General features: G+C 46.2%; 1 protein-coding gene and 1 long non-coding RNA gene across 2 annotated transcripts; one reads left to right on the forward strand and one right to left on the reverse strand.

The window, feature by feature from the left end:
• Window positions 1-16,471, forward strand: LOC148140791 (cytochrome P450 2E1-like). Its single transcript, XM_087979573.1, has 5 exons — window positions 1-58; window positions 1,282-2,034; window positions 6,485-6,658; window positions 12,646-12,787; window positions 16,241-16,471. Exons 2-5 carry the CDS (start codon window positions 2,029-2,031, stop codon window positions 16,282-16,284), a joined length of 366 nt encoding a protein of 121 aa, XP_087835699.1. The 5' UTR covers window positions 1-58; window positions 1,282-2,028; the 3' UTR covers window positions 16,285-16,471.
• Window positions 3,534-25,821, reverse strand: LOC148140792 (uncharacterized). The gene is made up of 3 exons (XR_015753080.1): window positions 25,736-25,821; window positions 12,410-12,662; window positions 3,534-3,648 (listed from the first exon to the last, which is right to left on the reverse strand). It is a non-coding gene; the product is annotated as an uncharacterized LOC148140792 (long non-coding RNA).
• Between the last annotated feature and the right edge of the window lie 158 nt (window positions 25,822-25,979).

Genomic DNA, 25,979 nt, shown 5'->3' on the forward strand with positions numbered 1-25,979 from the left:
GGCAGTTGAGAGTCAACCAAATTTCTGTGGCTCTGGAGTCGCATGCCGGCCAGATCAGGTAAGGATGGTAGATTTCCTTCCCGAAAGGATATTAGTGAACCGGATGAATGGACAAACACTGGAATTGGGAGGATCATTGGTTAACAGCAAATCAGAAGAGAGGGTAAGATTTCATTTAGTGCCTCTCATTCCCATCTATAATGCAGTACCTGAGAGGGTTGTGGAAGCAGGGTCAATAGGAACATTGAAAGAGAATAGGCCAGACACTGAGAATGACAATGAGATGCCGACACTCTAGTACCTGTCTCTGACTGAGGCAGTACTAAAGTCAAGGGCCATTCAATAAAGGGTGACTCAGTGACAAGATACCAACCCCTGTGGAGCTGTCTCAGCAAAACATGTATTCCTCATGGCAATGTCTTAGTCAGTCAGAGTCAGCCTGATTTGAATTTAACCAAATGCTTGGCAAGAAATAATTCTCTGGTGCATGGAATCATCTCGCCCAGTCAGACCGTATTTTCCCATGAATGAGCAACCTCTTCGCGTGTAGCACAACCTGTTGTTCCCTCAGACCGGACAACAGAAGAGATCATAGACGTAATTGCTTGGCATGTATCACATGTAGACAGGATGGTGAAGAAAGCATTTAACATGCTTGCCTTCATTACTGAGACTTTTGGACAAAGGTGTGGGAACCTCATGTTGAGGTTGAACAGGATGTTGGTGAGGCCTTTTCTGGAGGCCCGTGTTCAGTTCTGGTCGCCCCGTTATAGCAAGGTTAGTATTTAACTGGAGAGGGTTCAGAAGAGATTTACCAGGACTTTGCCTGGAATGGAGGGTATGAGTTATCAGGAGAGGCTGGATAGGCTGAGCTGTTTCTCACTGGAGTGCAGGAGGTTGAGGGATGAACTTGTGGTTGAGCGATAAAATCGTGAATGACAGTGTCCCTTCCCTAAGCCTGGGGGCATATTTTTTAAGGTGAGAGGAGAAAGAATTTTAAAAAAGACCTGACAGGTAACTTTTTTGCATAGAGAGGGGTTCATGTGCGGAAAGGACTTCCAGGGGAAGTAGTAGACAGTTGCAATGTTTAAAAAACTTATAGATAAGTCCATGAAAAAGAAATGTTTAGAGAGATATGGGCCAAGCACAGGCAGGTAGGATGAATTTAGTTTGGGATTATGTTCATCATGGTTTGGTCGGACCGAAGGGTCTGTTTCCATGTTGTATGACTCTATGACCTGTACCAGATGCAAGTCCTCAGTAGAATGCCTCTTTTATTAGGAATGCTCAAGACTGTACTACCAAGCAATGATTCACCACATGGATGTCAATAACCTTTAAGGTGTGATTTGGAACAGCAAACCTGCAGAGATATAATTCTCTGCTTTGCTACATGTGTGGAAGGTGACTGGATATCCTTACTTCTCATCGGAACCTGTATCCTGGGAATGAGAATCTTACCATAAAACCACGTCAGGTTAACCTGTCCAGACAAGCTCAGCCAGAGTCAGCTGTGAATGTTTGCAGCACTTCCTCTGAGTGGGATCTTGCTGTGCCTGAACATCACTCCCCCCAGGGACTCCAGGTGAGGGCACCACCATTTTCTCTGCCCTTTATCAGAAACTGTCCTGTACTTCAAACTGAAGCTCCGGGAATGTACACCGACCTGTTTAATTTAATAGCCCAGCACACAGCAAGGTAGGGGTGAAAGAGTCACAGGCGATGAAGCAAAATGAGGCGGTTCTTTGGGAACTGTTAAGTGGAGAGTTGGAGTGAAGGACAGCCCACATTATAACATCAGGAACACCAGTGACTCCACTTAGTGTGTGGGCACTTGGGCACAATGGCTCTCCTCAAGCTCTACCCCACAGACTATACCTTGGCCCTATCGCTGCTGGCCTCTTTCTCTTCCTGGCCGTGTCCGTTATTCGGTGGAGAGTTCCCAGGAATTTCCCTCCTGGACCGACCCCGCTTCCTCTGATCGGAAACCTGCACCAACTGGACCTCAAGAAGCTGGACTGGTCTCTCATGAGGGTAAGTGAGAATCCTTCACTGGGGGACTGTCTGAGGGATGGGGCGGTGTGAAGGAACAGCTCCCAAGGTGAAGCTCACAGAGACCGAGAGAGCCACAGAAGGAGAGAGCTCGAAGCTAATCTGGAATCCGTGATCGGGGAATCTGTTATCTCTGGGCCTATGGTCTCTGAACTTTGCTCAGACTTTGATTAAAAAGAAAAAATAAATGGCAGAGTTTTATCACCTCACAACGAATCATGCAGCACAAGAGGAAAAGTAAATATTTGATTTAGTTGACTATTTTTAATTTGGAGGTGCCAGTGTTGGACTGGGGTGGACAAAGTTAAAAATCACACAACACCAGGTTATAGTCCAACAAGTTTATTTGGAAGCACACTAGCTTCCGGAATGCTGCTCCTTCATCAGGTGGTTGTGGAGTAGAAGATTGTAAGACACACAGAATTTATAGCAAAGTTTACAGTGTGATGTGACTGAAATTATATATTGAAAAGGACCTGGATTGTTTGTTAAGTCTCTCATCTATTAGAATGACCATGTTGGTTCAGTTCTTACACATGTAAATCACAAAACATTTTTAAAAATTACATTCTCAAGTGAACTTTAACAATTGGTGTCATTTTAGCCCAGATAATGTATGGAAGGTGTGAGCTTCCTTCTGTGAGACTGTCTGTGCCACAATGGTCGGGCTGATTCTAATCTGAAAAACAGATTTCCACAATCTTACATGGATTCAGGCAGTTTTTGAGTAAAGTAAAATGTAATTCTGCAAGTACAGATTCACCCGACAAACTAATATGTGTATGTGTGTATGTGGGTGTGTGGGTATTGGGGGGATGTTATGGGGGTCTGTGAGAGAGTGTGTGTATGTGTGTGAGTGTGAGTGTAAAGGGGTATAAGTCTGTGAGAGGGTGCGCCTGTGAGTGTGGGAATGTACGTGTGAGTGTATGAGATAGGGTCTGCATGAGTGTGTGTCTGTAAGAGAGTATGTATGTGTGCGTGTGTAGGAGTGTGTGCGTGTGTGTAGGAGTATATGTGGTGTGTGTGTGTGTAGAAGTGTCTGTGTGTGTGTAGGAGTATATTTGTGTGTGTGTGTAGAAGTGTCTGTGTGTGTTTGTGTGTGTGTCGGAGTGTTTGTTTTTGTGTGTGTGAGTGTGTGTGTGTGAGTGTATAGTGCAATGGGGTCACCTGTAGTGTGACATGAACCCCAGGTCCCAGTTGAGGCCCTCCCCATGGGTACCAAACTTAGCTATCAGCCTTTGCTTGGCTACTTTTCATTGTTGCCTGTTCTGAAGTCCGCCTTGGAGGATGGTCTTCCGAAGTTCTGAGGTCGAATGTCCCGGATCGCTGAAATGTTCTCTGACTGGGAGGGAACACTCCTGTCTGTTGATTGTTGTGCGGTGTCCATTCATCCGTTACTGTGGCTTCTGCTTGGTCTCACCAGCGTACCATGTCTCAGGGCATCCTTACCAACAGCATATCAGATAGACAACGTTGAGTCGCATAAGTCTAGATTAGAGTGGTGCAGGAAAAACACAGCAAGTCAGACAGCATCCGAGGAACGGGAAAATCAACATTTCGGGCAAAAGCCCTTCATCAGGAATAGAGACAGGGTGCCTGCAGAGTGGAGAGATAAATAAGAAGGGGGGTGAGGGTGGGGAGAAAGTAGCACAGAGTACAATAGGAGAATGGGGGTGGGGATGGAGGTGATAGGTCAGGGAGGATGGTGGGGAAAGGTAGCAAAGAGTACAGTGGGTGAATGGGAGCTCCCGCAAGGAGTTTGAGCAATTCATCAACTTCACCAACCCGACCTTAAGTTCTCCCGGGCCGTCTCTGATATCTCCCTCCCCTTCCTGGACCTCTCCATCTCCATTAATGACGACCGACTTGACACTGACATTTTTTACAAACCCACCGACTCCCACAGCTACCCGGATTACACCTTTTCCCACCCGACCTCTTGCAAAAATGCTTTATTCCCAATTCTTCTGCCTCCGCCATATCTGCTCCCAGGAGGACCAGTTCCACCACAGAACACACCAGATGGCCTCCTTCTTTAGAGACCGCAATTTCCCTTCCCACGTGGTTGAAGATGCCCTGCAATGCATCTCATTCACATTCTGCACCTCTGCCCTCAAACCCCATCCCTCCAACCATAACAAGGACAGAACCCCCCCCCCCCCCCGGTGCTCACCTTCCACCCTACCAACCTTTGCATAAACCACATCATCCGATGATATTTCCGTCACCTCCAAACGGACCCCACCACCAGGGATATATTTCCCTCCCCCACCCATTTCCGCTTTCCGCAAAGACCGTTCCCTCTGTGACTACCTGGTCAGGTCCACGCCCCCCAAAAACCCACCCTCCCGTCCTGGCACCTTCCCCGGCCACCGCATGAATTGCAAAACCTGCGCCCACACCTCCTCCCTCACCTTCATCCAAGGCACCAAAGGAGCCTTCCACATCCATCAAAGTTTCACCTGCACATCCACCAAAAGCACTTATTGTATCCGATGCTCCCAATGCGGTCTCCTCTATATTGAGGAGACTGGACGCCTCTTCGCAGAGCACTTTAGGGAACATCTCCGGGACACCCGCACCAATCAAGCCCACCACCCTGTGGCCCAACATTTCAACTCCCCCTCCCACTCTGCTGGGAGGTCCTGGGCCTCCTCCACCGCTGCTCCAACACCACCCGACGCCTGGAGGAAGAATGCCTCATCTTCCGCCTCAGAACACTTCAACCCCAGGGCATCAATGTGGATTTCACCAGTTTCCTCCTTTCCCCTTCCCACACCTCACCCCAGCTCCAACCTTCCAGCTCAGCACCACCCTCATGACCTGTCCTACGTGCCTATCTTCCTTCCCATCTATCCACTCCACCCTCCTTTCTGACCTATCACCTCCATCCCCACCCCCATTCACCTATTGTACTCTATGCTACTTTCTCCCCACCCCCACCCCCCTCTCATTTATCTCTCCACTCTGCAGACACCCTGCCTCTTTTCCTGATGAAGGGCTTTTGCCTGAAATGTCGATTTTCCCGCTCCTCGGATGCTGCCTGACTTGCTGTGCTTTTCCAGCACCACTCTAATCTCGAATCTAGTTTCCAGCATCTGCAGTCCTTGTTTTTACCTGAGTCACATTAGTACCTGCCACGTACATGGTGGGAGGTGTCCCCACCTGTAATGGTGGAATCCATGTCCACACTCTGACACGTCTTGCAGCATCTACCGTGACAGGGTTGTATGGTATTGTCCTGAGAGCTGGGCAATTTGCTACGAACAATGATCTGTTTGAGGTTTGGTGGTTGTTTAAAGGGGAGAAGGGGCTGTACAGCTCGAGTTTCCGTGCTGTACACGTCGATGACTCTATGACTTCGATAGCGAAACAGGCCCTTGCAAGATTCAAAGGCGAAGCTGAGAAAACAATGGGAAGACTCCAAATGGTGCAGACCAAGACTTTGAAAACAAAAGATAGAAAACCCAAAAGCAAGGGGGAAAAGACTACAGAAGACATTGCTGTGAAGCCAGGACCAACAATACCATGGACAGTGACAAGATGGGATCAGATCACTTTGACAGTATTTCAGAAAAAGCCTCAGGTCAGCCAGGCGTTTAAAGTCTGTGGGGATAGCGAGAGAGCGGCCTTGCCTCACTGATAAATCAGAAGGTCAATAACGAGGTGAGAGGTGGGAGCCCCTCGGAACAGTTACACATCAGAACGATGCCAGTCAGTCCTTGGATGAATAATGTCAAATTCCACTTTCCGTGATCCAGTCCATTTCCTTGCAGGTTACAGTGCGTCCAGTGCGGATTCAGGCTCCTTTCCAGCGATTTCCCACCTCAGCAACCAAACTGGGCAGCAGATTCCAGAGTCCCAACACCCTGTGGCTGGGAAAAAATTTTTTCCTTGAGTCCTCTTTAATCTTTCCACCAATCACCATAAAGTTGTGTGCCCAATTTTTGGCCTCTCTGTGAGGTAACCCGGGTCCTCCCTATCCACTCCATCCAAACCCCTTATTATTTTCTATTAAGTCACTCCTCTATTCTAACCCCTCAACCTCCTGCGTTCCGGTGAAAACAAACCCAGTCTATCCAACCTTTCTTCATCGCTAATCAGTTAATTCCATCCTCCCAGACTTTACATATTTCTCCTTTTTCTTTTTGACCAAGGTCATGCAAGGTTTATGTAACTTGCCCTTCCTGTTCCAATTTTTGAAAAAAATCCCAAGGCCTCACTGGACTCACAATGTTAACTCTGCTTTCTTCTCACTGATGTGGCCAGACGCACTGAGTTTCTCCAGAAATTCCTGCTTTTGTTTCCGATTTCCAGCAGCTCTTTGTTTTATGTCACCGTAAGTTACTTGGCCAACGCATCGACTACAGACGGACAGTCACTTATTAACTCAAGGCCTGAACTTATTGGTTCTGTTCTTGTTCCAATCCAGCTGTACAATTTTTACCCATCTCTGGGATTTCTGATTCCGGCTCACAGGAAGTTGATTGAAAATCGAGATAAGATGATGGAAATCTTCGACAGTTTCTTCAAAGCAGCTGAAGAAACCTTGAGTGAGAACAGCATTCAGACCCTAAACGAAACCTTAATTCTGAGGCATCAGCAGGTACAGTGACACACCTTTTCAGCACTAAGGGGAATCTCCCCAGATTTCAGACTCCACACCAGGACTTTGTGGGTTTTGATGGAGGAAGATTCTGTATTAAACATCTGTTAATATGTCGCTCAGTGCTGCCCCTAGTTTCTGGATGGAACTACAAATGTGTAGCTTCAAGCGCTCACTGTATCTGATTATTTATCTCATCGTAGTGATCATGACATCATGTGGATGTTTGTGTCCAGGGTGTAGCATTGGTTTCAGACATGGGATGTGAGTGACAGGGGCTGGACCGATATTTATTACACAGAGGGCAGTGGAGTCACCCACATTGCTGTGGGTCTGGAGTCACATGTAGGCCAGACCAGGTAAGACTGGCAGATTTCCTTCCCTAAGGGTTATCAGTGAACCAGATGGATTTTTTACAACAAATGACAGTTTGATACATGGTCACCATTAGACCAGCTATAAACTGCAGATTTTTATTCAAGTTTCACCATGTGCCATGGTGGGTTTTGAACACATGTAGGGGCATGGGATGATGATTCCAGTGACATTACAATTACACATCCCTGAAGGATGTATGAGTTTTAATCTCGCAATTTACAATGTGAGAGAGATGTCTTCTCAGAATATAATTGGTGAGGAGCTTCTACTTATTTTACACGTTATTTTCCCTGAATAACGTCCCTCAAATTACACCTGGATGTGTTGTTGAGTGCTTTGGAGCTGTCCTCTGCTCATGTTGTCTGGGATGTCAACCTCTTTGAGACAAATGAATTTAAACCTCACATCCATTAAGACCAGCCCTTCATCTCTGCTGTGCTGCCAGAGTGGATTGAAGTCTAATGGTGATCTTAGACAGGAGAGACAGCTTTCCTTCAGAGAATTGTAGGGTGTTACAGGACAGAAGGAGATCATTTGGCCCATCAAATCGATGGCTGCTCCCAGGTAGAGCTATCCCACTCCCCTATTCTTTCCTATCACTCATTTCTCTTCAAGTATTTATCCACCTCTTACAAATAAGACCACAGACCGTAAGACATAGGAGCATAAATGGGCCTTTCAGCCCATCAAATCTGTTCTGTCATCCGGTGAGATCATGATAGCCTCAACTCCACTTGCCTGCCTTTACCCCGCAATCAACTCGGAGAGAGTGAGGACTGCAGATACCGGAGATCGGAGTCAAAGAGTGTGACACTGGGAAAGCACAGCAGGTCAGGCAGCATCCCAGGAGCAGAGTAATCGACGTTTCGAGCATGAGGGCACACATTCCTGATGAAGAGTTTATGCTCGAACATTAACCCTCCTGCTCCTGGGATGCTGCCTGACTGGCTGTGCTTTTCCAGCACCACGTTCCTTTGACTCTTTACCCCATAACCCTTGATCCTCTCACTGATTCAAAACCTTCCTATCTCAGTCTTGCATATGTTTAACGATCCAGCCTCAACAGCCCCCTGACCCTTCCTGTCCACTCATTATCGAGATGTTACTCTGAGTCTGTCTCCACCGCTGTCTTCAGAGTGGAAGCCCCATCACTTAATAGACGGTGCAGGTAAAACAGACATTCCTTCCTGTCAGCTCTGCGGGGTCTCTTGGAAATCACCTGTTATCCCGAGTCCACTGACCTCCCACCCTCCCCCCAATACCAGTTTGACTTTACTCTTCCAAACAAAACCATTCATGCCTTTGAACGGTTCCATTCAGTTTCCCCTCAGCCTTCTTCATTCTGAGGGGAATAAACAAACTCCACCATGCTCATACCCCCCCAGCTCCCACAGTCTCTCTGCCATCCCGGCAATTGGTACAACACTCAGGAATACATTTATTCTTCACGGAATATTCTGCCCCCACCGCACAGCTCCAAAATCCTTCTCAAAGTGTAATGTCACAATGGATACAGTGCACCAGCTGAAGCTATGCCAGATTTTATTTTCCCCGGTATAGAGGTTTAAGGTCACTTCCTCACCCTTGTACTCCCTGACAATAAGGAGCCAAAGACTTTGTCTGATTCTTTTCTGAGGGGCCTCTGGATTGGCTGTGCCAACTTCGGGTATTGTGCAGACCAACAGCTGCCTCCCAAAGTCTGACCCCGGGGTGAGTGGGATTTAATCATCACCAACCTCTCTCCCCGTGCCCCTCCCCCCCCACTCTCCAAACCCCAGGAAGTGCCTTTGGAGGCCGTGGGACATTTTGACACCATGGTAGGGCATGCAGCTGAGTTGGGCTCCCCTTATTTCAAGGTGAGAAGGTCGGAGGGCAGCGTTCCTGTCCACAGGAGCCTTTCTGAAGCCAAGGCCTAGCTGAAGGCCTCACCCCACCACCTCAGGTATCGTACTCCTGGGAGGCCAGGAACTCCAAGTCTGTCCTTACCCTCCACCTTGGGACTCATGGGTGACAAATATCAGAAAGGGATATTCTTTATGCTCAGGCACATCATGACCAAGCAAAGGACTTTACTCTGAGCGATAGGGAGAAGGAAGGTGTCCCATCTCTGCTTTCAACTTCCCAATCCATTGTCTGCTCGCACTTCATTTTGTGTTTGAGTTCAAATCATAGATCAGGCCATTTGGCCCATCGAGTCGACATCAACCCTCCAAAGAGCATCCAACCCAGACCCATCCCCCTATCCCTGCACTTCCCGTGGCTAATCCACCTAGCCTGCACATCCATGGACACAACGGGGCAATTGAGCACCGCCAACCCACCCTAACCTGCACAACTTTGGACTGTGGGAGGAAACCAGAACACCAAGAGGAAACCCGGGGAAGAATGCACAAACTCCACATGGACAGTTGTCTGAAGGTGGAATCGAACCCGGGTCCCTGGCGCTGTGAGGCAAGCGGTGCTAACCACTGAGCCACCGTGCCACCCTTTCAATAACTCTTCTTTCAATAACTCCCGAAGACTGTTCTCTGTGAAGAAGCTGACAATATCCTTACAGTGATTTCGATCTTCATGGGATGGGGCCAGCTTTTTTGCTCATTTAACTGGCAGTTAAGAGTCAACCACATAGCTATGTGTTTGGAGTTATATGTAGACCAGACCAGGTAAGGATGGCCAATTTTCTTCCCGGAGGGACATTAATGAACCAGATTGGCTTCAATGACAGGAGTTTTACAATTGCTATTTGATTAGCTTTTAATTCCAGATTTTCATTCAATTCAATTTTTGCAGTTTGCCATGGCAGGACTCCTCCAGCGAATTAGTTTGGAAGAAGGACCAGGCCAGACATGAAACGTTAACACTGTTTTACCCTTCACAGATGCTGCCTGACCTGCTGAGTTTCTCCAGCACTTTCTGGTCTTCTCTCAGATTTACAGCATCCACAGTTATACCCCCAGAATACGAGCCTGGGGTTCTGAATCAGTAATCCCTGAGACATTCCCACAACATCACAACTTCACAATCGGGCTTTGAGAACAATCAGCTTACACTCAGCCCCTTCCGTTCTCCCATTCCCACAATCCTAAATCAACTCTTTCAAATCGCAGTGGGCATCACAGGGGGATAGAATCATCAAATCCGGACAGTGCAGATGGAGGCCATTTGGCCCATTGGGTCTGTGCTATCCCTCCGAACAGCATCCTACCCTTCCCTGTAACCCTGCATTTCCTGTGGCCAATCCACTGAACCTGCACATCTTTGGACTGTGGGAGGGAACCGGAATTACCAGCGAAAACCCACATAGACACGGGCAGAACGTGCAAACTCCACGCAGTCACCCAAGGAACCCAGATCCTTGGTGCTGTGGGGAGGCAGTGGTAACCACTGTACTGCCTAGTTATTGCCCCTCCCAAATTGTCCAGAGGGCAGTAAAGAGTCAACCATCTTTCAGTCACTAAAAGCAAATTACTGCAGATGCTGGAATCTGAAACCAAAAGAGAAAATGCTGGAAAATCTTATCAGGTCTGGCAGCACCTGTAAGGAGAGAAAAGAGCTGATGTTTTGAGTCAAAGCTTTGATAAAGGGTCAGTTAGACTCGAAACATCAGCTTTTTTCTCTCCTTACAGATGCTGCCAGACCTGCAGAGATTTTCCAGCATTTTCTCTTTTTTGTTACCTTTCAGTGGCTCTGCCTTTGTGTATAGGCGAGACTAGGTAAGAATCCAGATATTCCCTTCCACATAGGAACCAGGTGGGCTTTCACAGCAAGGCCAGCTCTTTATTCCAGATTTTATTGAGTTAAAATTTAGCCATCAGCCACAGGTGGGATTTGAACCCATACTCACAGAGCATTGAACTGGATTACCAGGCCAGTGACTTTACCCCTTGCACCACTATCTGTCTGTGGCAATCCAGTGACTATCTATGGTGAAGGCCTGAGTGTAACACTGGCAGTGCCCACCACTTTGATTGGCTGGCAGGTTCATCATTCCCACCCTGGGCTGAAATGGGCCATAGGCCTGAGGCTTCCCAAGTTAGCTCCTGACTGCAATGGAATAGCTCCTGATGGAAAACCACTCAGGTTTCCCATCGGTTTTTCACTCGGTATCTGTGGTCAATGTCGATTCCCATCTGCTCTGTCTCCTTCTGCATTGACTTTAGAATCAAATGGTTGACTCCATATTGTCTTTCCCTCATTCTTCATAGAAAAGTGTATCACTTCACCATTCTTTCTGGTCACTTTCGTTTGTCCATTTTACCAATCCGCCTTTGACGTCCTAAAGTTTGTTCATACCTTGTTCATTGCTGAATATATTGCTGACTTCTATCAAGTGTACAAAAGTAGTAATGAATATAGCCTGCGTACCCAAGTCTTGCTCCTCAATATATTACCTTTCATGTCATTGCGATGTCCCAAAGCATTCTATGGAGAAGGACTGATTTTTAAAATGTGACACAGGGGAATGAGTTAATGAATTTGTGTACAGCAAGGTCCCACACTAATAACAGTGATAATGACCAGATCACTCTTTTGGTAGAAGTGTAAACATTGGCTAAGATACCAGTGAAGAGCTTCTCTGTCCTTGTTAGATTAATAACATGATGTTTTACATGTACCCAGAGTCTTGGAGATGTACAGCATCGAAACAGATCCTTCGCTCCAACTCGTCCATGCTGATCAGATATCCTGAATTAATCAACTCCCACTTTCCAGCACTTGGCCCATATCCCTCTAAACCCTTCCTATTCATATGCCCATTCAGATGCCTTTTAAATGCTGTAATTGTACCAGCCTCCACCACTTTGTCTGGCAGCTCATTCCACACACGCACCACTCTCTGTGTGAAGAAGTTGCCCCTTCGGTCCCTTTTAAATCTTGCCTCTTTCTCCTTAAACCTGTGCCCTTTCCTTTTGGACTCCCCTTGCTTGGAAAAGGACCTTGGCTTTTCACCATATCCATACCCCTCATGATGTTATAAACCTCGATGAGTTCACCTCTCAACCTCCGACGCTCCAGAGAAAACAGCCCCAGCCCATTCAGCCTCTCCCAATAGCTCAAACCCTCCACCCTGGCAACATCCTTGTAAATCTTTTCTGAATCCTTTCAAGTTTCACCACATCCTTCCTTGAGCAGGGAGACCAGAATTACACCTGTGTTTAATCAGTTAAATAGTTCATCTGAAAGGCAGCACCTCTGATAGTGCAGCACCCTCTCAGAACTGAGCTGAAATTTCAGCTGAGGTTGTGCACTCAGATTTGTGAAGTGTGGCCTGAATTCATGAAATCCTGACTCTGAGCAAGACAGCCACTGCCCCCAATGACACACCCGTCCAGCAATATACACACTCAAATATTTCCCCCAAGAACGTGGTACCTTCTCCTTTATTCTGCCGTAGTTGTGGGTATGTTCGCCCTGAGCTGGAAAGTTGATTTGCTGACGTGCCGTTCCCTGTCTCGGTGACACCTTCAGTGCCTTGGAGCCTCCTGGGAAGTGCTGTTGTACTGTGTCATCTGGGATTTATTTGGTTCTGTTCCTGCTGCATCCAGTTGCACTAAAATATTTCTGTCAAGAATGTGGCAGCTTCTCCTTTATTCTATTTTGTCTTGAAGGAATCAAAAGGCCAAGCCTTGGAAATTCAGGAAAAGGACATGCTGATTACAATCATTGACCTGTTTGGTGCCGGCACAGAAACCACTTCCACCACCGTGTGCTGGGGAATCCTTCTCATGATGAAATATCCGGATATCCAGAGTAAGGGAATCACTAACTTTGTGTTTGTTAGTTGTTGTTGGTGTCCAAACTGTTACTTGAGCATATGGATAGGACTATCGAGGTCAGTAGTGAACTAGGCCCATGGTCACTGTGAAATTGGTCATTTTAATCAGTAACACCTCAACTGGTTGGTCTCAGGAAGAGCTGATGGTGAGTGAGTCAGCAAGTGGAGTCTTTCTGAAATTGAGTTGAACCCAAGATAACTCCCCCAGGCATGACGTGCACTGCAGATTCAGAGCTTATACCCAGTGTGACACTCATAACAACATGATATCAATGTCAAAACCGCCATAAAGCTCATGCTATGGATGTCTCGTCTAAGCCTCCTCCCAAATTCTGGAATCTTCTGTCTGAAAGCCTAATATACTACTCTGTTTATTCTGTTCACTCATAACCTCTACAAAGGTAAATAAAACTCTCCAGGAGGTCTCTCTCTTTCTCTAATACTGTACTTTAAGAAAACTCACCACAGTGACAGAAATACTTATAAGTTAATCATTAAACCCCTTCAGACACAAGGAAAATCCAAATGCCACTGGTTCAAAATTCAAAAATCCAAATACACTGTATCACACACCTTACTTCACGCACAGATGATTGGAGTTAAGAGTCATGGAGCTCTACAGCACAATAAAAGGTCCTTTGGGTCCGTGCTGGTTAGAATCAGCAACCAAATTATTCTAATCTCAATTACCAGAGCCATGTTTACCTGATGTTATGAGGTGCTGCTTTAAGAAGGATTTGTCCTTTTGAAAGCAAGTGTTGCAAACTAAAAGCCCAGCGGTCTGCTCTGAGCCCGGCGAGCTTTGTTTTTTTTAATATTGGAACAATAGAAGCAGCCTGAAGGGGTGGTGTCAAGCTCCCACAGAACCAGGATTTTAGTTTAACTTTCAGTCGTGTTGGGATTTGGAAGCTGCTACACATCTCTCCCTGTTAAAGCAAAACGCTAGAGTTCTCTCTCAGAGTTATCCCTGGATGGACTGGACTAGAGAGTTGCGCGTGAGACAATCTGTTTCACTGAATTTGCCTTTGCCAAGTGTGTGTTTATGGGGTGTTATTATCTTGGAATAGCTAATCAGTAGTAGTTAGCATATATAATATCTCATTAAGCAATTCAATAGAGTCACAGTTAAATTAATTTTTAGAATTTCTTATTTGTCTGTATTTGAACAGGGTTTTAAGAATAAAGATTAGATTCCCCACAGTGTGGAAACAGGCCCTTTTGTCCAATCAGTACACCAACCCTCCAAAGAGTAACCCACCCAGACCCATTTCCCTCTGACTAATGCACCTAACACTATGGACAATTTAGCATGGCCAATTCACCTGACTTGTACATCTTTGGACTATGGGAGGAAACCCACGCAGACAGAGGGAGAATGCACAAACGCCACACAGACAGTCACCCAAGGTGGTAATTGAACCTGGGATCCTGGTGCGATGAGGCAGCATGCTAACCACTGAGCCACCATGCTACCCTAAACTGTGTTTGCTTACAAGCCTGGTAGTTTGACCAATCAAATTGTATCCAGAATGCACTTGCCTTTAAAAATAAGGAAATGTTGGGGTTTTAGGCTATCTTCTTAATATATTTTGAGCGGGTTTGGTGTGGTCCATAACACTGGGGATCGCATGTGCACTTCTTAAATATTCTGAGGGTTTCTACAGTAATATCAGGAACCCGACAAGAACTGGCTGAGCTTCTTTCAGCCAGATTCACATGGACTGATGGCGAGAAGGGTTTGCGGAGATGAGAATGGCCAATGATACCAATAAACATGTTTCAGAAGCAAGGGCAAGGCAACCTTTCAGAAAATGTCAAAATGATTTCCTTCATCTCGATCTCAATGTAACTGGTTGTAGACAAGCATGCTGCACGAGAGAACCAAGCAGTGGCAGGCCTCCTGGACATCACCAAGGTCTCTCATTGTAATTCAGAGCAGAATGATCTCTCTCACATTCAACCTGGCAAGATATTTCCTGCAATACAATGCATACTGTCGGTACAGTACCTTAAGCCATTGGTTGATATAGGTCACTTTACACAGGCAGTCCCTTGGAATGGCTTGTTGTCAATCCAGTTCAATAACTCAGCAGTAAGTCTCATGTGTGACCTGATGACTTGGCCACACATGGGTCAGGGGTCAGAGAGTTTAGTTCTTTGTACGTTCTCTTTGATACTTGAACTTCACCTCCATATGTTCCCGATGAACTCTCTCGAATTATTCTGGGAACAACAAACGCTAGGGATCACAGCGGGTCAGACAGCATCCATGGAGAGAGAGGAAGCTAATGTTTCAAGTCGAGAGCTGCTCAGTCCAGTTCTGACAAAGAGTCATGTGGACTTGAAAAGTCAGCTTCCTCTTTCTCCACGGCTGCTGTCTGACCCGCTGTGATCCCCAGCGTTTGTTGTTTCAGTCCAGACTCCAGCCTCTGCAGGAATTTGCTCCTCTCTTGAATCGTTTGTTTGCTTCCTGAACACACTGTCTCCTATTTACTTGGTCACAGTCCAGGGGCCTGAAACCTTTGACCCCTTCTGGGCTGCTTTTGAGGAAACCCCGAAAGCGTTTCCACCCGGGGTCCTCCTGTCTTGGGTGAGTTCTGAGCCGAGCAGGTATTTTCATAGAAATTTAGGCTCAGTAAATATTCACTTGCAATGGAATTCTTCTCAATGGTAATAAATATCTGTCACTCCAAAATTGGCATGGAATTATTTTAGAAGTGTTGTCCAATTGTCTTCACAAGTAAATGGATGAGTTCAACTCTGACAGCACTCATGAAGCTTCACACCACCCAGGGACAAAGCAGCCCGCTTGATTGGCACCACATCCACAAGCATCAACTCCATCCACCACCGGCACTTAGTAGCAGTAGTGTCTACCATCGATAAGATGCACTGCAGCAATTCACCAAAAATCTGTAAACAGCCTTCCAAGTCCATCTAAAAGGACAGGGGCAGCGGATACATGGCAACGCCATCACTTGCAAGTTCCCCTCCAAGCCACTCGCCATCCTGACTGGGAAATATATCCCCATTCCTTCAGCGTCACTGCGTCAAAATCCTGGAACTCCATCTTTAGCAGCATTGCAGGTCTCACTCCAACAGGTGGACTGCAGCGGTTCAAGAAGGCAGGTCACCATCACCTTCTCGAGGGGCAACTAGGGACGGGCAATAATTGCTGGCCGAGCCAGCAACATGTCCATCCCATGAGTGAAAAATAAAATGATAAAATTGATCTTGAAGGTTAGCACACAGTGACCCAAATACAACCAATCGCTTGTTGTATGTATTTGGCTTTTGTGTTTATTGAAGTTGATGAATATCCAATGGGGAACATAAGACACATTGATCGCGCCTAATTTCTGTCACTGATGAATTTCTATCCCGTTGTTTGATGGCAGTTTCCCCAATCCAAGCTTTCTCTATTTCAGGGAAAGTTCAGGAAGAAATCGATCAGGTGATAGGAGCCGGATGAGCCCCTGTTACCGAAGACTGAAAGTGAATGCCTAACACTGAGGCTGTGATTCACGAAATCCAGAGATTTGCCAACATCGTCCCCATGAACCTTCCTCATTCAACAACCGAGGACACACACGTAAAAGGACATTTCATTCCAAAGGTAGTTCTGAATGATATAAACCAGGCTAGGGTTTCACAATCTGTGTCTGCGAGAAATTGGAAATACCTTCAAACTAAAATAAAACATGACAGAGAAAGAAAATAAAAAAGAATTAAATGGGACTGATTTGGAAATTCGTGAATCGGGGGTGGCAATTTTCATAGTGGAGGAATCCCAATGACATTTAAAATAAGTATGGGCCCTGCCTTGACCACTGGAAACTAACAGGATCAGGTACAACACTGGGTTCACACACCCCACTTCATTCACTCTCCATTGAAGTCAGGCTCAGAAACGCATTCCGAATTATTGTTCTTGTTTGCAGGAAATGTACGTGATTCCTGTCCTGACCTCGGTGCTGCGTGATAAAACTCAATGGAAAACTCCAAAGGAGTTTAACCCGGCTCACTTCCTGGATGCTGATGGGAATTTTGTGAAGAGAGATGCCTTCATGCCTTTCCCTGCAGGTAACTGGACGAGAGGGACATGTATTCCTGTTGTTAAATATTTCCATTTCTGAAGTGAGATGAGGAACTGTTGAGAACAATCTTTATTTTGAACAGGCAGGAACTCCACAATGTCACAATTAGACATGCTTTAGCATTTACCGCGGGTGTAAACTGTACAGGGTGAACGTGGTCTTGTATCTTGCTGCTACTGTTGCTGGTCCCATCTGGGACATTCCAGTTCCTGCTGGGACCATGAGAGATATCTTGGGTTGATTCACTACCACCAATCCTTCTAATTGGTATCCATCTGCGTTACTGGCATCCAATGGGGAAGGAGACTGACACAACGTCTTGAGCAGAAGGTAGCCTTAGTTTCGATGTACAGTAACTAGGTTTATTACATCTTACTGAATGACTAGTTGCATCATATCTGAGATACTACGATTTCCTCTTGTGAGATATCGGGTCCAATCTAAGAGTACAGCAACTGCAGGGGGGTCAACGTGACTGAATGTACAAACGCTGACACTTTAGAACTAGATGGGAGGAGCACATCCCATGATGTCAATTAACCCTTTCAGGTCTGAACTGCTTTATACACCAGGCCACAAGACGCAGTAGATGCAAAGAGGCTGTTTGACGGCATAGGAGAGTCCTGGACCAGAGGGCAGAATCTGGAATAACGGGAGCCCATTTAGCAAAGAGATGATGAGGAATTTTGTTGCTGTTAAGAGGGTGGCGAGTCTATGGAGTTTTTCATTGCAGAGGGTGGCAGAGGTTGGGTCATTAAGTCTATTCAAGGCTGGGGTAGATTTTTATTCAGTGAGGGAATCAAAGCTGGTGGTGAAAAGGCAGCAGAGTGGGTTATCAGACCAGCCGTCAGAGCAGACTCAATGGGCTGAATGGCCTATGTTTTTACTCTCATGATGTCATGGTCCAGCCATTGGAGAAAACTGCAGAACCTTCTTTTTATGAGTGTTGCCTTAGAAGCACTTCAGTCAAATAACAGTACAATAATTAATCACATATTCATCCAAAAACTGGTCTGTGGCCAACACCACAACAGTTAGCACGTGGCTTCTTCCTGGATCAGTTATGGCTGGTTGAAGACTGTTTTTCTGGAGGCAGGTGCCCTTTCAATTCACAATCGTTGATGGGTTTTAGAGAAAGACAGAGCGGACAAGGACTGCTGCCTTTGTGGCTCTCTCTCTCTCCCTTTCTCTCTCTCTTTCTCTCCCCCTCTCTCCCTCTCTCTCTCTCTCTCCCCCTCTCTCTCTCTCCCTCTCTCTCTCTCTGACCATCTGTGTTGATTTTACTGATCACTATATATTGTACATATATTTGACCCATATGCGGAAACTGGGTTATGAGGCCTCTCTCTGAAAGTGTGGTGAGCCCAATGACTCCAATCGAGCAGGTTGTGTCCTGTGTAATTTTCTTGCTGTCGTAGACAATGCCCTTTGTTCTTGGCCAGCCTTTGAGGTTATGAATTCCTGCTTCAGATCGCACATCTTCAAAACGATACCAATGAGGCATCACCGACAAACGAACCTTCTCAGGGGTTATCATCCCTGTGACTAGGTCAGGCAGCTTCTAAGGTGTATATCTGTGTGACAGAGGAGACCATGGCCCGTGCTCCATGTCTTTGACCACCATAGAACCATTAATGTAAGGCTGGCATTGGTCGCCTGGGGCACTACTGTATGGATAAGGTGCAGGTTGGTAGCTGATGATGGTGGTGCCTACCACCCCCTCCATTGCAGAGCTGGCTGTACTCCTGAATAATGGAAACACTCACATGAAGCATTTGAAGGAAGGGAGGAGCCCATAGAGCTTTGGAGGCTGGAAGTGGGACAGACAGAGAGCCCCGGGGTGCAGTGACAGAGGGCATTGTGGTCTGAACAAACTCACTCTTGACGTCGCGGGAACCAAGAGCCCCCCCACACACAGAGCATGAGAAGGGGCAATGGTGGTGTGGTGGGCGTCACCGTACTGATGACCTTGGAGCAGGAGGTGGCTCTTGAAACCACCAAGGCACCAAATTGCCAGGAAGTTGCCAAGGGCAAGCTGGGCATCTGTCCGATGGAGAGGGTGAAAGATCTCACTGCCCTCTGTCTCATGGGGACGGAGTTCCCTCCTCTCTGATGCAGTCCTGTCATGTGCTTCCACAGCTACCAGGAACAAACTGGGCACTGCACCGGGACATAGGAGGCCATTCAAGTGGGGAGAGCAAAGGAGAAAAACGGTAGAGATACAGATGGCATCCTTGGTGAGCAGGATCGAGAGTCATGCATTGTTTGTTACCTGCCCAGTGCCATGGTAAAGGACATCTCAAATCAGTTTGAGAGGATATTGGAGTGGGAGAGGGAGAATCCAATAGCTGTGGTCCGTGTTGGCACCAGTAACATAGGCAAGAAGTCCTGTTTGGATATATCAGGAATTTGGAACACAGTTAAAAAAAAGAGACCTCGAGGGTTATAATTTCTGGATTATGACCCGAGCCCAAATTGAGATGGATATTAAAAACATTCGGGAAGAAAACGCAAGGTTAAAGGAGTGGTATGGGGTAAAAGGGGTTCCATCTTGTGGGGCACTGGCATCAGTATTGGGACAGGAAGGAACTGCACTGTTGGGACAGACTCCACCTGAACTGGGATAAGACCAGGATCCCAGTGGAAAGGCTAAAGAGAGTGGTCACAAGAATGTTCAACTAGCTAAAGGTGGAGAAGGGCTCATCAGAGGTTATTAAAGTTTCCTGAACAAGTAGTAGGACAGAGGGTATGGAAAGAGGTTGGGAATCTAACTTCAGGCACAGCAGGTAAGTGGACAACTGTCAGAAGGGGGATGGTCCACCCAGGACTGAAGGTGTTGCAGTTAAATGTGTGCAGTGTACAAAACAAGATAAATGAGCTAGTAGCAAAGATTGAACTTGGGGTTTTTTTTTAGATTACTTACAGTGTGGAAACAGGCCCTTCAGCCCAACAAGCCCACACCAACCCTCCGTAGAGTAACCCACCCAGACCCATTCCCCTACACTTACCTCTTCAGCTAACACCACAGGCTATTTAGCGTGGCTAATTCACCTAACCTGCACATCTTTGGATCGTGGGAGGAAACCCACACAGACATGGGGAGAATGTGCAAACTCCGCACAGATAGCTGCCTGAGGTGGGAATTGAACCCAGGTTTCTGGCGCTATGAGGCAGCAGTGCTAAACACTGTGCCACCGTATGATGTTGCCAGTGCCACAGAGATGTAACTGTGAGGGGATCAGGTCTGGGAGCTACATCTCCAAGGAGACACGTTCTATTGAATGGACAGACAGATTGGCAGAGGGGGTTGGGTTGCCTTCTCAATGAGAAATTAAATTACAACAATAGCAAGTAGTGATACAGAGTCAGAAGCACAGAATCTGTGTGGGTAGAATCAAGGAACAGCAAAGGCTAAAAGACCCTGATGGGTGTTATGTACAAGCCTCTGAGCAAGAGTCAGGATGTGAGGAAGAAAATAAATCAGGAGACCGAAACGGCAAGTCAGAAAGATACAATTGCAAAGATCATCAGGGTCTTAAAGATGCTGGGAAAATCAATTCACTTGAAGCCTTGGCTGAAGTTGGATGCATAAAGCAGTTGCTCCCCAGAAAGGAGGTACTAATTTTAAGAAAAAGTTTACCTCAGTTTAAGGAGTTTAGTTTAAAAGTTCCAGACAGGGCAGGGAATTGTCTCAGATGGGAGTACTGTCGAGGCATGTCAGTGGAATAAATGGGATTGATTTTTACAAAACCTTTACATTTTTGCTGTTTGTAAATTACTTGGTTAATTCTCTATTATCTTAATTGTCTGAAGGAGAGACATTAGGAAGCACATCCACACACAAAGGGTGGGAGATGGTTGGAACTCTCTTCCACAAACTGCAGTTGATGCTGGATCAGTTTTTAGTTTTAAATCTGAGATATTTACATTTTTGTTAAGCAAAGATTTGAAGGGGTATGGGCCTAAGGGATATGGAGCGAGACAATAGATCAGTCATTAAATGGTGGAACAGACTGGTTGGGCTGAATGGCACACTGCTGTTCCTATGATTTCAGCCTGGGATTTCACTTAGAGTCTTGGAGTCATACAGCATGGAAAAAGACCCTCAGTGTCCAAGTTAGTGAGACATGATTTCCCATGCACAAAGCCATGTTGACTATCCCTAATCAATCCTTGCCTTTCCAAATGCATATAAATCCTATTCCTCAAAACCCCCTCCAACAACTTACCCACCACTGTCATCAGGCTCACCCTGTCTGTAATTCACTTTTTCTTACAGCCTTTCTGATACAATGACACCACATTAGCCAACTTCCAGTTTTACGGCATCCCACCCATGGTTATCAATGATACAAATATCTCAGCAAGTGGCTCTTCCCAAGCTTTCCTCAAAGTTCTGGGAAACATCTGCTCAGTTCCCAGGGATTTATCTCCCTTTATGTGTTTTAAGACCTCCAGCACCTCCTCTTCTGTAATATGAACTTTTTTCAAGCCTTCATTACTTATTCCCCCGAGTTCCCCCACTTCTATGTCGTTTTCCACAGTAAATACTGACACAAAGTCTCCATTTAATACCTCACCCATCTCCTATGGTTCTGTACATAGTCGGCCTTGCTGATCTTTAAGGGGGCCCTATTCTCTCCCCAGTTACTCCTTTGCACTTAATGTACTTATCGAGCCTTTATGGATTCTCTTTAACTCAATTTGCCAAAGCTGTCTCATGTCGCCTTTTAGCCCTCCTGATTTCCCTCTTAAGTATACTCCTACTGCCTTTATACTCTGCTGGGGATTCACTCGATCCCAACTGGCTATACCTGATAATATGCCTCGTTCTTTGTCTTGAGCTAAGCCTCAATTTCTCTGGTCATCCAGCATTCTGTACACCTACCAGCATTGCCCTTCACAATAACAGGAACATACTGTCTCTGAACTCTCGTTCCTAAAGACCTCCCACTATCCAACTAACCCTTTACCTGTGAATAACCTCCTTCAATCAATGTTTGAAAGTTCCTGTCTAATACCGTCAAACTCGGCCTTACTCCAGTTTAGAACTCTAACTTTTTGATCAGTTCTATCCTTTTCCATAACTGTTTTAACACTAATAGAAATTCCGATCACACAGCCCAAAGTGCTCCCCCACCTCAGTCACTTTCCCTGTCTTCTTTCCTAACGGAATAATACCATGAGCTGGGATCATAATAGTTTGTGTGGGAGAGCAGAGTGGAGGGAAAGGATCAGCAAGGATCTTACTGAAAGGGGCAGGGGGGTCGAGTGACCGAATGGACTCCACCTGTTTATGAACGAGCTGTGTGTGTCTGTGTGTGTGTCTGTGTGTGCCTGTGTGTGTCTGTGTGTGTGTGTATGTGTGTGTGTCTGTGTCTGTGTGTGTGGGTGAGGTACTGACCGTCCCCTGTTCTTTTTCAGGTCGGAGGGTGTGCGCTGGTGAGGCACTGGCTAAAGTGGAGCTTTTCCTGTTCTTCACCACCCTGCTGCAGAAGTTCCACTTCCAGGCCCCACCAGGCGTGACAGACCTGGACACCAGCCCGAGTTTGTGCTGTGTCTCGCTGATGGGACCCAGCGACAGGCCCAGTCGGTCTTTCACTGCTGGCTTTATAAAGGTGGGACTTGATTATCCTATCTCTATGCAAGCTGCGACACAATTGTTTACTTTTTGCACAAATCGTAATTCACAAATAGTGAATCAGTTTGTCTCCGAAATACTTTCCCATGAATGATAACAATTCCAAGGAACATTTTCTCCACTTGTATAAAGAAGCTGGAATCCCATCGAGAGGCGTGAGTCCACTGACCACTCAACCATCCAACTTGTTCAGTTTGAGAAAACTTTACACACGGAGCATTGACTTAATCGGGTTAGCGAAATGCTTTCAAATGGATATATTGCAACTACCGAATGGTTAAACCTTGTTCTTTAACAATAACCAGCACGTTTCACTGATTCTGAATTAGGGAGACCACCTTACATTAGTCAGTCTCCTACCCAATCACATACAAATCCTCAGGGAGCTGAAAACTCTCAGATTAATTTAAATATCTAATAAAGTTAATCATGGATGTGATGATTAAATATCTAATAAATGTGCTCTATATCCAATTAATGCAATGTCATTATTGGAAAATGGAACTCAAAGTTGGTGGCGTGACAATACAGTCAGGTAGCTCCTGGATGTGTATTCATTACCGTTTGGTGCTGCCTCATTGCTGACTACGTTATTGATCAAATAGTGAATCAGCAGAAATCCAAGTCCACATCTGTGCAGAGATATGTGCAGATTTAACACAGAATGTTGCCGTATTGTGATCACAGGGTGAAAGTGAGGACTGCAGATGCTGGAGATCAGAGTCAAAGAGTGTGGTGCTGGAAAAATACAGCAGGTCAGGCAGCATCTGAGGAGCAGGAGAATCGATGTTCGGAGCATCAGTCCTTCATCAGGAATGAGGTTTATGGCCCAAGGCAGCTCAAGGGGCTGAGAGATAAATGGGAGGGGAATGGGGTCGGGGAGCGGGGTCGGGGAGCAGGGTACCTGAGAATGCGATAGTTCGATGAAGTTGGGGGTGAAGGTGATAGGACAGTGGGGAGGATGGAGTGGATTGGTGGGAAGGGAGATGGACAGGGTCGACAGGTGAAGAGGGCGGTGTCTAGTTGGAGGGTTGGATCTGGGACAAGGTGGGGGGAGGAGAAATGGAAGGTTGGATCTGGGATAAGGTGAGGGAAGGGGAAATGGAAGGTTGGATCTGGGATAAGGTGGAGGGGAGGGGAAATGGAAGGTTGGATCTGGGATAAGGTGGGGAGAGGGGAAATGGAAGATTTGTTTGGGGATAAGGTGGGGGGAGGGGAAATGGAAAGTTGGATCTGGGATAAGGTGTGGGGAGGAGAAATGGAAGGTTGGATCTGGGATAAGGTGGGGGGAGGGGAAATGGAAGGTTGGATCTGGGATAAGGTGGGGGGAGGGGAAATGGATGGTTGGATCTGGGATAAGGTGGGGGGAGGGGAAATGGAATGTTGGATCTGGGATAAGGTGGGGGGGGGAATGGAAGGTTGGATCTGAGATAAGGTGGGGAGAGGGGAAATGGAAGATTTGTTCGGGGATAAGGTGGGGGGAGGGGAAATGGAAGGTTGGATTTGGGATAAGGTGGGGGGGAGGGGAAATGGAAGGTTGGATCTGGGATAAGGTGTGGGGAGGGGAAATGGACGGTTGGATCTGGGATAAGGTGGGGGGAGGGGAAATGGAAGGTTGGATGTGGGATAAGGTGGGGGAGGGGAAATGGAAGGTTGGATCTGGGATAAGGTGGGGGGAGGGGAAATGGATGGTTGGATCTGGGATAAGGTAGGGGGAGGGGAAATGGAAGGTTGGATCTGGGATAAGGTGTGGGGAGGGGAAATGGAAGGTTGGATCTGGGATAAGGTGGGGGGAGGGGAAATGGATGGTTGGATTTGGGATAAGGTGGGGGGAGGGGAAATGGAAGGTTGGATCTGGGATAAGGTGGGGGGAGGGGAAATGGAAGGTTGGATCTGGGATAAGGTGGGGGGAGGGGAAATGGATGGTTGGATCTGGGATAAGGTGGGGGGAGGGGAAATGGAAGGTTGGATTTGGGATATGTTGAGTGAAATACCAGAAAAGTCAGATTCCAGATGGAGACCTACCTTGAAAAATCACAAGTTTGATTTGTTTTGTTTCCAGTCAGGGACTCCCACTGACAGGTCAGGGACCTGCGGATCAGGGCCCAAATAGAGTCAGGGACCCTTAAAAAAAGGTGTCAGGGACTTCAAGGGAGTCGGAGAGTCCCACTAACAGGTCAGGGACCTGCGTAAGGAAATACTTCAAATGAGTCGGGGACTCAACTTCAGTCAAATTGGCGTTGTCTAAATTAATTCCCAAATTATTCTGTGAAAGACAAAACAAAGAAAGATCATGATATATTATAAGGAGACTGTCAGGGTTAGAGAATGTCGAGAGTGTTTTGTAGAAACCATTAGTCTAGATGTTCATTGTCAGATTGTTGTTTCGTGAAAGCTTTAGGTCGAGATTATCTTCTCTGTTGCATCTAATCGGCTTGGCTTGTCTTGCTTTGCTGCTTTGTCTTGTTCGTTTGCTATAGTTTTGTTCTGTGTGTTTTGGTGTTTGTCCTTTGTTTATGGAATAGAGAGGGTAGTTCCTGCCTTTATCGTGTTAAAAAAAAGAAAGCTGGCCAATGATACAATTCTCACACACTTGGTTAAGCATCTGTGTGCCACAGCCAGGATTTATGAGACTAAACGCCTTAACTTTAACTATTTTGGAATGTGAGTGCCTCATTACCCTTAAAATCTTCATATGTGTGTGTGTGTGAGAGACAAAGAGAGAGAGAGAGAGAGAGAGAATCAGTGCTGATTTCCTGCAGCTTGCAGCAAGTTTAACCCTTTGTGATTCAGTTTGAATGCACATTTGTTTGTTGGTGATTGAATGTTTGTGTTTTGTTCCTAGAGCTTCAGATCTAGGACTGTTTTGAATTTGATTTGTCCTTTGGGAATTTAAGATGATTTCTTTTAAGGTTAAGGATCCATCCGTGATTTTGAAATGAAATATTAACCCCTGTTCTTGACTGCGCTACTGTCAATTTCTAACTAATCTCTTTTATGCTTACATGAACGCCAATCTTAGTTAATTTCAAATCAGTTTAACATGGAGAAAGACGACATTACAATCTTTTTAAAAAATCTTCTCCTTTGATTCTGCACCATTTGACATCAGTATAAACCTTCTCTCAAATTCCCCATATTTTCATTCTACTGCCAAAGTTCATTTTCACCCGTCTCACCCCTACCTGTTGGACGAATGAAAGAATTGACTAAAGGAAGTAAAGCAGTAACACTAAACCTGGGCCTCAGCTGCAGAATCATTCTGTTCCGGGATGAGCGCAGGTTTCTGCTCAATTGGAAAATGGAACTCAAAGTGCAGAAGTGGGTGGTGTGACAGTACAGTCAGATAGCTCCTGGATATATATTCATTACCGTTTGGTGCTGCCTCATTGCCAACTACGTTACTGATCAAATAGTGAATCAGCAGAG

This window comes from Chiloscyllium plagiosum, unplaced genomic scaffold, assembly GCF_037043375.1.
Source record: "Chiloscyllium plagiosum isolate Xiang-an unplaced genomic scaffold, Cpla_swu_hap1 HiC_scaffold_35, whole genome shotgun sequence".
In the NCBI taxonomy this organism is placed as follows: Eukaryota; Metazoa; Chordata; class Chondrichthyes; order Orectolobiformes; family Hemiscylliidae; genus Chiloscyllium; species Chiloscyllium plagiosum.

What these genes read in the sequence shown, in the direction of transcription:
- LOC148140791 (XM_087979573.1), top strand. An exon ending in TAATTCTGAGGCATCAGCAG is followed by an intron (nt 6,659 to 12,645) that starts GTACAGTGACAC and finishes TTTGTCTTGAAG; the next exon opens with GAATCAAAAGGCCAAGCCTT. An exon ending in GAAATATCCGGATATCCAGA is followed by an intron (nt 12,788 to 16,240) that starts GTAAGGGAATCA and finishes TCTCTATTTCAG; the next exon opens with GGAAAGTTCAGGAAGAAATC.